A 16,477-nucleotide genomic window follows, 5' to 3' on the forward strand; every position below is an offset into this window, starting at 1 on the left:
TTTTCTTGCCATGCAAGCCAGGCCAAGCGTGTCCAAAGTTGAACAAACCCACAGCAGAGAAAGGCACATTTAATAATGACATCGCTGAAATCTCCCATGACAGCAAGTGTGTCACTTAACCGATCGAGCCAATTAAATTTCCCTAAATGTTCTTTAAACAAAGATATGGGATAAGACGATGGTCTGTAAATGACTCTATTTAATAAAGATGCCGCGAGATGCACTCGGACCTCTCTCAGTGAGGAGACATCGATGCTACAGGAAAGACTGGAAGCAGCTTATTTAGAAAAGAGAACAACGTATAAATAATAGAAATATTATGAATGATAAATATGTTTATTATACCTTTACAACACAGGAGAGTCAGAGGGTTTGGACAGAGCTACATCTCCACAGTCCCGATGAGAGGCCGGAGGAAGCAACAAGTGGAAGCATCAGTGTGGATGAACCAGACTTCACTAAATGAACCAAAGGCTCAGATATTACAACATGTCACCAGTCCAACTAGTTTAGGAGCTTGAGATGGTTAAAGGGCTTTTCAAAACTCATTTTAATCTTCATTTGAATCACAGAATGTGGATATAAATGACTGTATCACCTGCTGACATCATGAAAAACACCTCCTGTGACTGTCACTTGATTTTATCCAGCGAACTATATTTTTATTCATTACAAATGAACATAAGTGATGTAAGTTTTTGTTACGCAAAATGAATTACATTACAACAAACAATTCAAATGAGATTGGTTTCATAATGTTTTCAACCATTCAGTTGTGCGCCAGGTTTTTGCAACAGGAGCACACCTGAATGAAACCCCCAATGAAGAAGTGAAAATCACTACTGAACATCCGCCATATTCCTGAAGCGCGTTTAGAGTTGGATCCACTTCAGTCTATCCGTCATACGGCTCCTCGATGAATTCATAAGTGCGGTTAACTTTCAGAAATCATATATAGTATGTTCATTAAGTTCATTACTGTACAGAAAAGGAAATACCAGATGACCGACGTAAGTTGTATGTCATACAATTTGGGGAAACTGTGGTTGTGACCTGTCAATTACAAGGTCGCCATAAACCAAACACCCACATTCTGCCACGGCGTTGTGCGATCTGGGAGTTATCCCTGTTTTCGTCTTACTACTTAAACCCAGACACAAATTACTTACAGTTTGTTTAAGGGAAGTGTCGCTTAAAGCCGTCTTCTTTAGCATTCGGTTGGACTTAGCTCCACCCTCTTACCTTATTTGTGGCTCCAACAACAACCACAACAACAACAACAACATAGCAACGGACAAAAAACTAAATGGTGACGGACCAAATGTCAAACTCAAGGCTGTCCACAAACCGATGGGTGACGTCATGGTGACTACGTCCAAATCGTATATACAGTCTCTGGATTGAAAAGAAACTTAGATTTAGTTGATTCACAAACTCCTTTATGTTTTTCACATACGCAGAAAAATATTCTACCAAAATTGCCAAAGCGTTCAATCTACTTGACTCCAGGATTTACCTTCAATGAAGGTTTTCCTCACCCCCATGCTGTGCTCCACATAAGTGAACGCTCGCGACAGATTGCCAGCTGGAACACCGGTGACATGATGTCCTCCAGTCGGGACCATCATGCTCCACTCTGTCATCTTCTCCTGACTCCACCTTCCCCCATCTGCAACACCGAGAGTGAGAGGAGAGAAGGATTACACGCGGCTTCACACGTTAATCTGCAGCTTCACTCCATTTTGTGACAGTTAATGTGCATTTACAGCTGATGAGGATGTGTGTACGTTTGATTTCGTGGGCGCTTGCAGCTGATGTATACTTTGTGTGTGTGTGTGTGTGTGTGTGTGTGTGTTTCAGGGTGTGGTTTATCTGGCTTGGTGCCAGCAGCAGTTATCATTGTTTGTGCCAGGAGACAGTCATCAGCCAGTCGCTTATTTTGATTTATAAACCTCACACCTAATATTAGGAAACACCGCAAAGTCAAACTCAATTTAAAAGGATAGTTTACTCCAAAATCCCAAAATACTTTTTTCCCCTCTCACCTGTGGAGCTATTTATCAATCTGGATTGATTTTGTGAGAGTTACTTAATTTTGGAGATATTGTCCGTAAAGAGTGTGTGTTTGTCATTATAACAGAAAAAGATGGTGAAACCAAATATGTCATGACCAGACAGCACCTTGTTAGGCTGTACGAAGAAAAAATTCACTATTTCGAGAAAAATGTGCTCAGAATACAAACAATGGCTGCACCAGCTTCAGAGGCTGTATCCAAATGGAAACATTTCCATCTAAATATCTAAATCTGTTGCAATGGACGTATGATAACAATGTAGAGTGGGCATGTTCAGGAGACTGAAGTACATCGCCTGTTGGAGTAGTTTCATTTCTTTGCTTATTCAATCCGTTGCTTTAATCTTTGCAAAATGTCAGTTATTACTTATTCTTAAGAGTCTGAAAGCTGCTTCAGCCACTAAATAGCACCACTACATTTACACTTGGCCTGGCTTACATGGCGACTACAGCTGCTGACCTCACTTCTAAACATGTGCACACACTATTCCTGCTACATTCTTTTGAGGGAGAGTCTTTTTTTGGTGGGGATGTTGCATTTCCATATCAAAAGGTATTTCTCTAGTTGCAGTAATCCGCTAAAGAAGCAGGGCGTAGCTTCCCCAAATCATCCGTTACATCCCGGATAATAGAGCATGAGGAAAGAGAGGCAGAGATATGGATAGTAATCTGACTGCCAGAACAGAATGAAAGAGATGGAGAGGGCGAGTCAAATGATGTCATCTTTTCCTCCCTCTGCACGATTTCTGCTCTTGTTGAGATACTCACCAAACACTCCACTGAACCATTTTTTAATTTAGCCCACAGTGTTATTGCATTTTTAAACAAACTCAATGGAAACTGTCTCGCTATAAAACAAGCTCCATATCCACCGATTCATAGGAGTATATACCCAATGCAGATGCTGAGTAGTTCAGTGTGTACTGTGTGTCCTGGGGTAGTTTATCACTGTAAGGAGACACTCAGAGGGATCTTAAGTGTAGTTATCTGTTATTTGTAAGGCTATCAGTCACTGTGGGCATCCATGATTACCAATCCATATTAAAAGGGTTACAATTACCATGACATGTTTAATTACTCAGAGGTGCCGTTGTAAACTCAACATATACTATATATATATATAATAGTACGGCTAATCATACCAATATTATTTAGGATAGTGCAGAATATACGGACTGATTATCATAATAATCATTTAAAAAATGTGGTATAACTTATGAGATATTCATACAGGATGTGGCCATTCAATGACTATGGTTCTGACAATAAGGACGGAGGTAGACATGAAGCAACTTTACAGCCTGCAGCTCATTAATATGTGATATATATATATATATTGTCCTTGTGGTCAGGACCAGTCAATATCATGGGATCAGGCTGTGATCTGTTGGCTGCAGTTTGCATTTTCCATTAGTTAACCATCCGAGCTCATCACACTGCCTTCAGATCTCCAAGACCGGAGATGGAAGTTGTCAGAGTTGAGGATAGACTTGGGGAAATAATGTGGCGGCCATACGAAAAATCAATTTAATAACGTCTGATCGTTGTAACTGCATGTAAATGTGGCCTCCATTCATGACTTCAAATCTAAATCACAAAATATCAGCCGGCTTTTGGCACTAAAGGATGATCTGAAATAAAGTATTTTCCTCCACCGCCACTGTGGCAGGTCACATTTCTACTGCCCACTTAATTTCTTTCTTCAACAATTTAGAATTCAGTCAGTGGTACCAGACATAAATATGGAATAGATCATGCACTATTTTTAGTTCAGCAATTGTTTTTTAAAGTAATATTTCTGAGTAGAAGAACAAACCTATCTGCCACGAAATGACAGCCATCATGGGTCCTTGCATTTTGACAGGTGCTAATTTCAATCCCTGCAGAGGTAAAGTCAGGAGATCACCAACATCACAAGGACGCAGCCCATCATCCAGGAATCATGGATGTCTGTTGAAACGTTCACAGAGATCTTTCCAAAAGTTGTTGAGATATTTCAAGTTTGTGAATTCATAGATGCAGGCCACTGGCATGATACATTAATTGTGCAGATTTCACTGGTCTACATTAATCCAAGAAGACACGCGAATGGAAAACCTCCACTGAATTGGCTTCTCGTGTCATGTGCTCATGTTCAAACGTGGGAAAGATTTCCTGTCACAACTGTTACTCAGACATGTCAGCTCCCCAGACTGCGAGTAAAGCCACCCTGCAACCCTCAGCCGAGAAATGTCTTCTCACATCCATCACGTTTGGGATCGAACGTCTCTGATCAATGTACTGTATGCAGAGGCCAGATCGGGCCTGACAGACGAGCTCTGCAGGGGGTTCCCACCCCAGGCTCACGATGAGAGGCGCTCCATACAAATCAAGCGCCTCCTTTCACTAGAAATCCATCATCACATAAGATGAATGCTGCCGCCGTCGTGAAAACAACCCTCCAGTGAATCACGCGAAGCAAAGTATCAATTCGATGGCGGCCTTAGTGCACAGGGTAACAGTGGATGCAACTTCTGCCTCATTTCAATTCACATTTTGAAATCGACTCAAACGTCAACTTGACTGTAATCAATGATCGCGAGCGAGGTCGTTATTACCCCATTCAGTCTGTGTACGGCAGCAGCTCTTGTTTTATTGCAATCATCGATGGATTCCTCGCTCGCAAGTCCAAGCTCTGCCAGGAAATTTTTAACACAGCACCAAGCAAATGTGTAAAACTGTAAAAGGGTCGATTAAAGATCAATATGTTGGTCATATGGGAATGGATGCATAGATGATTCAAGAAGGATCGACTACAGTACTTGGGAAAAGCTTATTCACTCAAAAGGCACATGCTCCTTGTACTTCAATCCTCATGAGGACCCGACTCTAGCTCCAGCCAGGTCCTGAGCCAGAAAGGGCCCAGCAGAGAACTGAGCACGGATCAAAATGGCCAATAAAATCCTCAATTGCACACATGCCAAATCTCTAAAAGAGAGAACGTACAGGACCACATACATACACATGGCCGTCCTTTTTGACTGCTCCAGGTCTAAAGAGTGAGTGGCTCATTTTCAGCTGTCTCCTTTCATGTGTGACAACAATGAGGGTTAAAATTCAGACCTACTTTCCTCCGTAATCAGGTCAGGTCCGGACAGGTGCTCTCTGACTGATAAAGAGTTGTGAGGATGGAGGGCACCAATTTTTATTCTAACGGTTTTATTCTAACGTTTGGGGAGTCATTTGTATTACGGAGAGGAGAGGAGAGGAAAGGAGAGGAGAGGAAAGGAAAGGAGAGGAGAGGAAACCCAAATGCTAGTCAGGTTTCTTTTTAAAAGACATGATATAAATCGAAACTACACTTTCTAAAAGACAAATCAAACCAGAATGCGGGAAACCTCTTTTTTGTCTTCCTTCGACCTGCAAACCTTGTACAAATATGAAGAATATAATACTTTATGCTGCACAATGAATCTTCTGTATTTACATCCTGGCACTGAAAACCAACAAGCGTACGGCATCATTTGTCTTTTTACTTCCAAAAGGATTTTGGTTAAAAAGGGACCTCTTCATTCGGGTTAGGGGACCTTTATTGTCATGGTTATAACAATAACCACCCATTTTTATTCGTCAACATTAATATTTAGCTTCTAAAACGTTTGCTGGTTTCCTCATCGAAGTAAATGCATAGCATTGAATGGCTCCCTCGCGGGAGGTTAATCCACTGCGCAAATATTGCAAAGCCCGTCCAAACATATCGTCCGAGAGCAAATGAACCCGGCGTCTTTTAATTGGCAGAGGCGCAATCTGCTTTTGAGCGTGCAGTGCTTTGAAAAATCGATAGTGTTGCATTGTATTATTCAGTGTTCTGTTCCTGGTACCAGGCACTCCCATCGCTACTGCTTATTGTGAGAATGAATGCAGCGTTCTACGCAAACACGACAAAGAGCAGACTATTGATTTTTTGTATTTTGATTTCCCTCCTGAGGCGTCTTGCAGTTCTATGACTGAGGCGCTGATGCAGAGCCTTTACACACGTCTTCTGCATACATGTACAGTTTGTGTGTGTGTGTGTGTCAGTGCGAGACAGATGTGTGTTGTTCTTAATATATGCCGGTATCTAGTGAGCTCAGTGTGAATTGTGCTGAAAGTCTTGCGCTTGCCTTGCCGCTGCTGACACTGCAATGTCCAGAGGCTGCCTGATCTCTCCAGACAATCCAGTCCCACCGTGCTGGAGCTGACAGGGGAAGCACAGGGAAGAGAGTTCACTTTAAGCTCAAGACCAGGCAGACAGCAGACGTGGACGAGGATGTACACGAGGACGTAGACGTGGACGTGGACGAGGACGTAGACGAGGACGAGGACGAGGACGTAGACAAGGACGTGGACGAGGACGTAGACGAGGACGTGGACGAGGACAAGAACGTAGACGAGGACGTGGACGAGGACAAGAACGTAGACGAGGACGTAGACGAGAACGTACACGAGGACGTAGACGAGGACGAGGACGTGGACGAGGACGAGGACGTAGACGAGGACGAGGACGTGGACGAGGACGAGGACGTAGACAAGGACGTGGACGAGGACGTAGACGAGGACGTGGACGAGGACAAGAACGTAGACGAGGACGTAGACGAGAACGTAGACAAGGACGTAGACGAGGGCGTGGACGAGGACGTGGACGAGGACGTAGACGAGGACGTGGACGAGGACGTAGACGAGGATGAGAACGTGGACGAGGACGTGGACGTGGACGAGGACGTGGACGTGGACGAGGACGTAGACGAGGACGTAGACGAGGACGAGAACGTGGACGAGGACGTGGACGAGGACGTGGACGAGGACGTAGACGAGGACGTAGACGAGGACGTAGACGAGGACGTAGACGAGAACGTAGACGAGGACGTAGACAAGGACGTAGACGAGGACGAGAACGTAGACGAGAACGTAGACGAGGACGTGGACGAGGACGTAGACGAGGACGTAGACGAGAAAGTAGACGAGGACGTAGACGAGGACGTAGACGAGAACGTAGACAAGGACGTAGACGAGGGCGTGGACGAGGACGTGGACGAGGACGTAGACGAGGACGTGGACGAGGACGTAGACGAGGATGAGAACGTGGACGAGGACGTGGACGTGGACGAGGACGAGGACGTGGACGTGGACGAGGACGTAGACGAGGACGAGAACGTGGACGAGGACGTGGACGAGGACGTAGACGAGGATGAGGACGTAGACGAGGACGTAGACGAGGACGAGAACGTGGACGAGGACGTGGACGAGGACATAGACGAGGACGTGGATGAGGACGTAGACGAGGACGTAGACGAGGACGAGAACGTGGACGAGGACGTGGACGAGGATGTGGAAGAGGACGTGGATGAGGACATAGACGAGGAGGAGACGAGGACGAGGACGAGGAGGAGACGAGGACGAGGATGTGGACGAGGACGAGAACGTAGACGAGGACATACATGAGGACGTAGACGAGGACGAGAACGTAGACGAGGACGTGGACGAGGACTTACATGAGGACGTAGACGAGGACGAGAACGTAGACGAGGACGTGGACGAGGACGTAGACGAGGACGAGAACGTGGACGAGGATGTGGACGAGGACGTAGATGAGGACGTACAGGAGGACGTAGACGAGGACGAGAACGTACACGAGGACGAGGACGTGGACGAGAACGTAGACGAGGACGTAGACGAGAACGTAGACGAGGATGTGGACGTGGACGAGGACGAGGACGTAGACGAGGACGTAGACGAGAACGTAGATGAGGACGTACATGAGGACGGGGCACCAGAAAACTGTCCTTTCTAATTACCTTTGTTCCACGAAATAACTGCTTTTACCATGAAGTGGCCACTCCCAAAGCGAGGTAATGAGGTGGTGATGATGATGATGATGATGAGATGGGACATAGAAACCTATATTTATCCTCAAATTTAGAGTAAACAGAGAGTGTACGCAGGTGAGGGTCCGTGCCTTTCATTTCAAATGGAGAGAAGGTGTGAAAAAAGAACGATAGAATCTACCAGAAATATATATATTTTGACATAAACACACTCCTGTGATTTCAGCTTGCTCGCTCAGGTTTTTACCAGCTTTCACACCACATCAGGATTCACCTCAAAACCCGCCAAAGATTATTCTACTGGAGGGCTTTAACAAGAAACAAGTTATGATCGGCCTGTGATCCTTAATGATTGACGGCTTCAGTCAAAAATGTACTGAGGCTTCAGCTTCATTTTGATCTTACAGTGTAGATTTACACGGCTGCGTGTTCATGTAATTGCTCACTTTAGGTGATAACCAAGGTTGGTACAGGAGCAGGTTTTTTAAAATCGAGCTCGAACTCAAACTGGATGTCATCTCGTCTAGCTTTACAGCTCCAGCAGGTAAGCCAGAAATACACACAAAATTGTCAAAAATAATAGGTTTAGGTGCAGACTGCATGCTATTAATGGTATGAGAGGCTGGTAATCCCTAATTTAAACATCAAAGGATTCCATGTAATGCGAAACTCATAATATAACACATCTCATAACACAATTATTCACAGAAAAAAGCTAATTTGTTCATTTGAAGAACTTTGATCAGATTAAATATTGCACATGACCCATTACAAATCATATTAAGATTCAGCAGACACGAGAGGTGTCACAATATACAACATCGACAAGTGTGATACTTAAACACATAATAGAACACTGCAAGTTTTCTCTAACACAATTACATGTATTAGGTGTATTATTGTTAACCTAAAGTGCTCTGTGGTGTGTAACAGCTCGAGTGTCATGTTGTAGCAGAAAGGGAACATTAAAAATCACAGAATACTCAACACGCTGGTTGTAAACAATGCTGTTTTGTGATTTTTGTTTGTTCCTGTCGAGTCATGGCATGATGAACGCGACGGCATCTGGATCTCGCTCCATCCTGGGAATTTGATGATAACTTAATTCCAGTGAGTCAGCACACAGCACCATTACCCACCATTACAGCGTGACATAACTTTGTTTGAAACAGCATTAAATTACATTTACCTGCTTAAATGGGCCATTAATGTCAAGATGGGATTCCCAGAAGATGGAGGACTGGCACGAGGGAGCTCTTCCTTTTTCTAAAGAGGGCAGAGAGAGTGAAACCAAAGGCAGCACTCGTGGGTAAGGTGTTGAGAGGACACCGGCGAGGTGGGCCCGTCATTGGCAGAAGACAGAGTGATTAAATATAAGGACAAATAAAAGATTCAATATGTTCACTTTGTTTTGATTGCAAAGGATAACCAGCATGTTGCTTTTCATGGAAATACAATTATGAACCTATATTCCTCTGTTTTGATATTGTAAATATTAGACATGTCTTATTACATTCATTTGAGTGTCATCTGTTTTCCCCCGGAGGCACTGCAACTTCAACACTATGTCCTCATGTTGAAAAATATGATTATGCTTGTAGTCTGTTTCCCCTGCAGCAGCAAACCTCAGTCCTACTTGTCTTGGCTAATATCATCATAATGTATTCTGCTATCTTATCTCCCTCGCAGCCCTTTGGCAAAGGAGTGTTTTGCTGTGCGAAGCCCTGTGCACGTGCTCACTCTGGCACGACACAATCAAAGCCATCGCTTCTGTAGGAACAAATCACTTGCGGTATCCGCTGTAGCCTACATTTCTTTTTAAATTGTGTTAAACATGATTTTCCTTTTTAAAAGGAAGTTTTGAAAAAAGCCCTCTCCATGAGAGCGTGATGATCAATGCAAAGTTCAAAGTCTTCGGATGCACCCTGAACTGCAAAGGCGAGAGACAGATTCATGTTTCCTAGAGCTGCCTCACCATCATCCTTTAGCTAATTCTTTTAATGTTTCACAGCTTTCAATCGCTCCTCTAATGGCTATGCACATACTTTGAAATACTTCACATTTTGACCTGTCAAAGCCTGGCACGCATGTGCATGAGACGTGGCATTAATGAGACGCGTCATCACACCCGGGCTTTCAAGCTGCGACACGTCCAAATATCTGCTACTTCTCACACTGTACATGCGGCATTTCTTAGTATCTCTGACAACCTTTGACACACTTTCCGCAAACTTGTTCGGAATTAGCGCTACCTGACAGCCGAAAAAACGGCGCGCAACGGGCCTTTGGCTCGACGGCAGATTCGCAGGAGCCAAAACAAAGTGGAGGAGAGACCTCAGGCTGAATAAAACTGGTACGCTGCTTTTGTTGTCTGGTTGTTGTCCGTCAACAACATGTTTCCCTTTGCTGGCAGCAAACATCAAACTGCGGTCCAAAGTTGCCCGTTGACAGGCTAACACTGTCAGCTCGTAAATTGCACACATTGGTCAGTCTGTTGTCCTCTTTTCGTTGCTGTCGACCTTGTTGACAGCAGATTGGGACATAACTGTTTACCCCGATGGCCTCGACCAACTCCTTTAGAAACAGTCACTCCGACTTACCCGCTCCAATTTAGGTTGAGATACCTCCATTGGAGACCGATAAGGACACTTGTCAAAACTAAAAATTAAATATATACACATTAGGAAGGAACCATTAATATTGATGAGGTATAGCGAGCCCAAGCATTCTGCCCTTTAACCTGAAACTTAAAAACTGTTTTAAACAGTGCTAATATGTGTTAATCTAGTTGAGTCTTTCTTGAATTTTGACCGTGTGGCCACATTGGGAAATACCCATAAATAGAATAAAAGATAATGACTAATGACTAATGATAATTCCCTTAGCCTTACGTTACACAGACCAACCTCAGCGTCTCGTACCATGTGTTCGTCTCCGTAGGAAATAGCATCGCCTTCAAGCTAAAGCAGACGTGATGCGAAAGATTTAAACAACGGATTCTGCATAGGAAACCAGTATTTTGCCACAACATCGTGCCAACAACCCATCATTCATGTCTCATAAACACACACACACACACACACACCTCATGCTCAACGCTGACTAAGCAACCGATCCTCGCTCCCATTTCCACCTCCACCGCCTCTGAAACTGTTATTAACACCTCTCCATCACCATGGCATCCACCGCTTTCAGTTTCATTTTAGTGAGGTGGGTCACAGACGGTCAACAAAACAAAGAGGCAGAATACAAAAGTTGTCCTTTTTTTGACTCAACACACGCATTGAACCACCATCATCATCATCATCATCATCATCGTCGTCGTCGTCATCACCGCTGTTGACTCGGTACTTCAACTGCAAATTTGTGGCATTTACCGTAATTAGTGGTTTCAAATTGTGTTTAGAAAATGACTGGGACCAGGTGCCAGGTGCGAATCTGATCCAGTGCATCTTCCTCATAACTGCTTCCTGATATTCCAGTTCTGTAGCCATGTAATCTGCCTGGATGTAGTATTTAAGTCGCTCATACCAACACTACTATTAAACCTCAAACAATATATTTGACAATGTTGCCAAAGGGTTTAGTTGTTAAGTTCCTCTGAAGCCCTGTGGAACGCCTCAGCTTGCCCACTTCTACCGATGCACCCCATTAAAACTGAGCATCCAAAAGGAGGTGAAAAATGGGGCCAAGCCTCCGTATTGACATTTCAGCTCGAGCTGCCAAATGTTTGCTTGTTTTTTTCCCCGCGCCGCTATCTGCAATCTAAATATGTGAGAAATGGCTCACACTCTCTGCTTTGACACGACCCGCACCATCAATCAATGGATGCTGAGCATTGGCGTAACTTATCAATACAAGCTGCTCGCTTTTCTCCTCGGATCGGACGGGTCACGTAGTCGCCCGCTGACTGGATAAAAGCCGTGTCGCCTGCAATGCAAGACAACCAAATTACCCCTCTTTTGGAGATGGAGAATATCATCTTCCTCTCTCTCTCTTCCTCTCCCCCTCTCTCTTTCTCTCACTCCGTTTGTCTTCTGTATACCCACACAGACACACATTCACACAGACAACATGGTTGATTCAGGACTGCTGTTCTGCCGGCAACATCGTCGCTCTCCTTCCCACCCTTGTCTCCATGGAGACAAGCTTCCAGAGCTGGCTGCTTCCAGACCGTTGTGAATCAGCACAGACTAAAAAAAAAAAGGGGGGACGGGGAGGAGGGGTCTCTTTGTGTTTCAACATGACTAAAAGAACACTGTGAGCTTCGGCGTCATCGTCGTCCCAATGCCGAGGTGATCAAGCTGTCCGTTCATTCGTGCGAAAAAGAAAGCGTGAATATTCTGAGAGAGACGTCGTCATTTGGGGTTTTGTGTTGTCATCCGTGTGTTTCACATGTAGCGCATTGAATAATTCAACCTCTTCTTCAGTTGACACGGCACCCTTCATTCACTCAGTTTTACCGGACGTCATCGGTTGTTCATTTCAGGCACATTAAATATAATTTCTCCTTCGTCTCATTCACTTAAACAGACGAGAAAGCGTCAGAAATGCAGAGAGGGGAGTGGGAAAGCAAAGGGAGTTGTGTTATTGGCGTAGTTGACCTTTGGTGCAGCATATTTGCATTTGACCTATTTTACCTGCGTTTAGAGTTAATCACTTGCTTGCATGTATGACTTGCCTTCACCACGGGAGAAAGGGCTGGGAAGACTTTGGACATCCCGTTAAAGACAGCAGAGCGTGAAGTATAATATCATTGCCTTTTTTTTAGCCACGCAACATAACATGGCTCCAGGAATGCTGTCTGACTGACTGAAACATTTCATAATACTCACCTCCACCTGGCATCCACCTGTAGGGTCTGAGTCTATGTTCACCATTATTATCGTTATTGGTGGTAATATATTATCATCATCACTCCCGCATCCCAGTTCATGGTGAGTTTAGCTCATGTGGGGAGCGACGAGGTCTGAGAATAGACAAGAAATATCAACGCCGCAAACATTCAAATACTAATCTATTCCACGAGCTTGAGCTGACTTTAGACCTTATGGCTGTCTTTTACCTGTAGCATTCAGCTCTTACTCCCTTTACTCCCCATAACATATTAAAACAAACATTTCAATAGTATTCCAAGAAGAAGAAAAAAAAATGAATGAATGAATCAATTTATTTTTTGTAGCACGAAAATCACAAATTTGCCTCAGAGGGCTTTACAACCTGTGCGTCCTCTGTCCTCGACCTCACATCGGAACAGGAAAAACCTTTCAGAGGAAAAAAAAGAAAAAAAGAAGAAGAAACCTTCAGGAGAGCAACAAAAGAGGAGGATCCCTCTCCCCGGTGGACGGAAAGCAGTGTGATAGATGTGTACATAATTATCAACATAACAGTTACCACACATTCAGTGCATATGACATAAATGATTCATATAATGAGAGTAGTAGGCATGATTGAAAAGGTTACGACTACCAGTAATAATAGCAGCAGTGAATGTAGTAGAATCATCATTTTTACTACATCCACTGCATTAAAAATAATAAAACACGTGTAGACTTGCTGACTGCTGAAGTATCTGATGTGCTCAGAGGCTGCAATGACTGGAAGAGGATGGTGAGTCTGTGAATTTTAGAAACAGGATGCCCAATTAGCACCACTTAGAAAGACTGATGAAACCACAAAAACAGGTGTGGGGTTAAGGTCGAGACTGTAGAAAAGGAGAAAAGAAGAAAAAAAGCCTCTCTCCCAGTCAAGGAAACGTCCTTCTGCTGTGTGTCAGCGGAGTAGACAGGCGACCAGAGTCAGCCCCGTGCCTCGATGAGAAATGCACTAACAGCTGGACGCGTCCACAGTCAGGACAACGTCGGAAGTGTTTAGTGAAGTCGGTTTTAGACCGGATGTAATGGATCTGCTGGAGCGTGAGTAAAGTTCACAACGGAAGAGAAAGCTTCCATCGGCTTAACGCCTTCACCTTCACCACGAGCCTGAATGGGCCCTCTGTGTTCATCGCCTTTCTAGACACACGCACGGGAGCGTGCATAAAAATAAAAATAAAAAAAAGGCTGCGCGCAAAGCATGCGTTCATGCCATACCGTGTGTGTACAGTTACAGCGGAAGTTGGCCCTTATTAAAGGTCAGAGGACACAGATTCTTGGGCGTGTACAGAGGGCTCTACGGGGGCACAGAAAGAGCAACGTATAGTTTATTGAGGAGGGAGAGAGCAAATAAGGCTGCTTCCACTCCTGGATACATTCTGTACATTCGTACTGTGAGTGTCTGTGCTGTTTCAGAGGATCGGAGGAGGAAATGGAGTGAAAAGGAGGGATGTCAAGAGAGCGTAAAGGCCACATTAGCTCATCGTTTTTAAGATGACACTTTGCTAGACTGGTGAGTTTTTTTCAGATGAACCCTCCTCCAAAACCAATAATTTTGTTCTGCTGTAGTCTTTTAATCTCACATAATGATGATCCCTACCTGCAGTTGCTTATTGGCGCCACCTCAAAAGCACAACCAAAAGGTGCTAATCCCATCTTTGCAACAATAGCCATTAAGTGATCCCGATGAAGGACAACTGTTTCCAAAGGAGCTTAATTTGTGGACACAAAGATGGGCATCTGCTCGCGGTCAGTGCAAGGTGATGGTCAAGAGTGATGGCTGCTTCTCTCACAGTAATGAGAGGTTTGCAAATAATTGCTTTCCAAATAAGCATCTCGTGGGTTTGTGGGTTTCGTATAATTGGGCTCGGGCAGGTCCAGGCACAGATCTAACGAGAGATGTCGACAAACAAAAGGAAAGGGGAAGGAAAAAAAAGAAAAAGAAAAACGAGTTCTCCATCCACGAGCTGTCATCATTGTTGAAGGCTATAAAACAGGTTGAACAAACCCACAAATCACGAAAGTAAACCCAGCCAAGCCCTAATGATTACAGAAGATTACGGCTCCTTTTGACGTAACCGAAGCAAGCACAGACTAAACAGACCGCAAGTGGCGCACAGGAGCCGGCGCACAATGGCAGTGAAATGCCAAACTCCTGAACGGCCTCGGGGCAGGTACATTGTTGTGCCCCATTAACGATGAAGTTCCTTTGAAAATGACTCAGGGAAAAACATCAGTGGCCTTTTGCCGCTCCGCTCTCTGCCCTGAGAGCGGAATGCAAACATTCACACAAGTGGACACATGTGGGCAGACATGCATGCACACAAACACACACACATACGGTCTGACACAAAGATGCATGGACAGGCTGTAATTGTTAGGAAGGAATCAAGCAAACAAATGATGTCATTATCTCAACGCACACTGGCTTGAATAGAATTAGCATACCAGTGGGAGGCTTTAGGCATTCTCTCTTTTCATAGTTTTGGACTCACAAGAAAATAGAGACGGTGTTGTTCTGAATTCTACGCATACGTGCGACATTTCCACATGTCAAACACGCTATGTCACGGTGAGAAAGTCATTCAGCTGGTTTGGTATTTCTGTCATCTCTCAGAAGGCAATCCCAGAGGGCACTCCCCCTGTCGCTGCTGCTGCTGGGTTTTTTTTTCCTCTTCTTTTCGTATTAGCATACAGGAGGCATACAAATGATCATGATACATGATGGGAGCCGGATGAAGGCTGTAATACGCAGGTCCCCATGGCAACAACACAAAACGGCATGCACTCACCATGGCAACAGGGCCGGCGAGGGAATATAGCGGAGATGGGGTCGGAGCCGGTTCGGGCCTCTGGCTGTTTGAAGTGATACACGCATGCCAGCAGCACAGCATCAGCAAGTAGCTCACTCACACTGAAACCTAAACGCTAACACGTTACTTCTGTGGATAGTTAGCGGCGCCGACGTCACACAAGTGTTTTAGACTCGACCTTTAAAGCAAAAGGTTAATCGTTTGTATGTTCACGACGGATCTTTTAGCTCATTATTTGGGTTTTTATTTATTGTTTTTGTCCACTCTCGCGGCGCTCATGAACTGGGATTCTTTAAAAAAAAAAAAGAAAAAAGATTGATGGACAAAAATAGCAACTAGCTTGCAAACACGGTGGAGCATTTAGCAGCTAAAGAGACAGATGTTGGCTGCATTTCCCAGATTTGTTAAGAAGCTCTTAAGCGCTGAGAGCTTCTTAGGAGCGCTCTTAAGAGCGCTGTGAAAGAAGGACGTGTTTCCCAGAGTCGTTCTCAGCTTAAGAAGATCTTTCACTAAGAAGGAAATGTAAGATCAGCCTGACCCACACTTAACAGCAGAAGACAGTTAAGGACGCATCTGGGAAACACCCCTATCTTAGTCAAACCCTTCCAGCCTTAAGTCCTTAAGAATGATTGAATCTGGGAAACGCGGCCATTTTAGGTGGGTCAGAGCTAAAGGGCGAGTGAATATTGAAATATTGGACTTGCATTTGTGTGTCCAAAGCTCCAATGGAAAATAATGCGTCTCCATGACACATGTATGTGTGATAAAAACTACTGTCAGGTAACACGTTACAACTGTGCTCGTGAAAGGATGTCAGTGTCGCTTGAAGGTCTTATTAAGCCCACGTCAAGCTAATGAATCGAGCACTAGTTTTAT

At 44.4% G+C, this 16,477-nt stretch overlaps 1 protein-coding gene across 1 annotated transcript; it reads left to right on the plus strand.

Moving 5' to 3' along the window:
• The first annotated feature begins 6,163 nt into the window (after nucleotides 1–6,163).
• LOC137779786 (glutamic acid-rich protein-like) lies at nucleotides 6,164–7,883 on the plus strand. Its single transcript, XM_068567975.1, has 3 exons — nucleotides 6,164–6,169; nucleotides 6,266–6,448; nucleotides 7,449–7,883. The coding sequence occupies exons 1-3, from the start codon at nucleotides 6,164–6,166 to the stop codon at nucleotides 7,881–7,883; spliced, it is 624 nt and encodes a 207-aa protein (XP_068424076.1).
• The last annotated feature ends 8,594 nt before the right edge of the window (nucleotides 7,884–16,477 follow it).

The sequence above is a fragment of the Clinocottus analis genome, unplaced genomic scaffold (assembly GCF_023055335.1).
Source record: "Clinocottus analis isolate CAN_PGR_092001 unplaced genomic scaffold, fCliAna1.0.p SCAF_8, whole genome shotgun sequence".
NCBI classification, from domain to species: Eukaryota; Metazoa; Chordata; class Actinopteri; order Perciformes; family Cottidae; genus Clinocottus; species Clinocottus analis.

What these genes read in the sequence shown, in the direction of transcription:
- LOC137779786 (XM_068567975.1), top strand. An exon ending in ACAAGGACGTGGACGAGGAC is followed by an intron (nt 6,449 to 7,448) that starts GTAGACGAGGAC and finishes ATGAGGACATAG; the next exon opens with ACGAGGAGGAGACGAGGACG.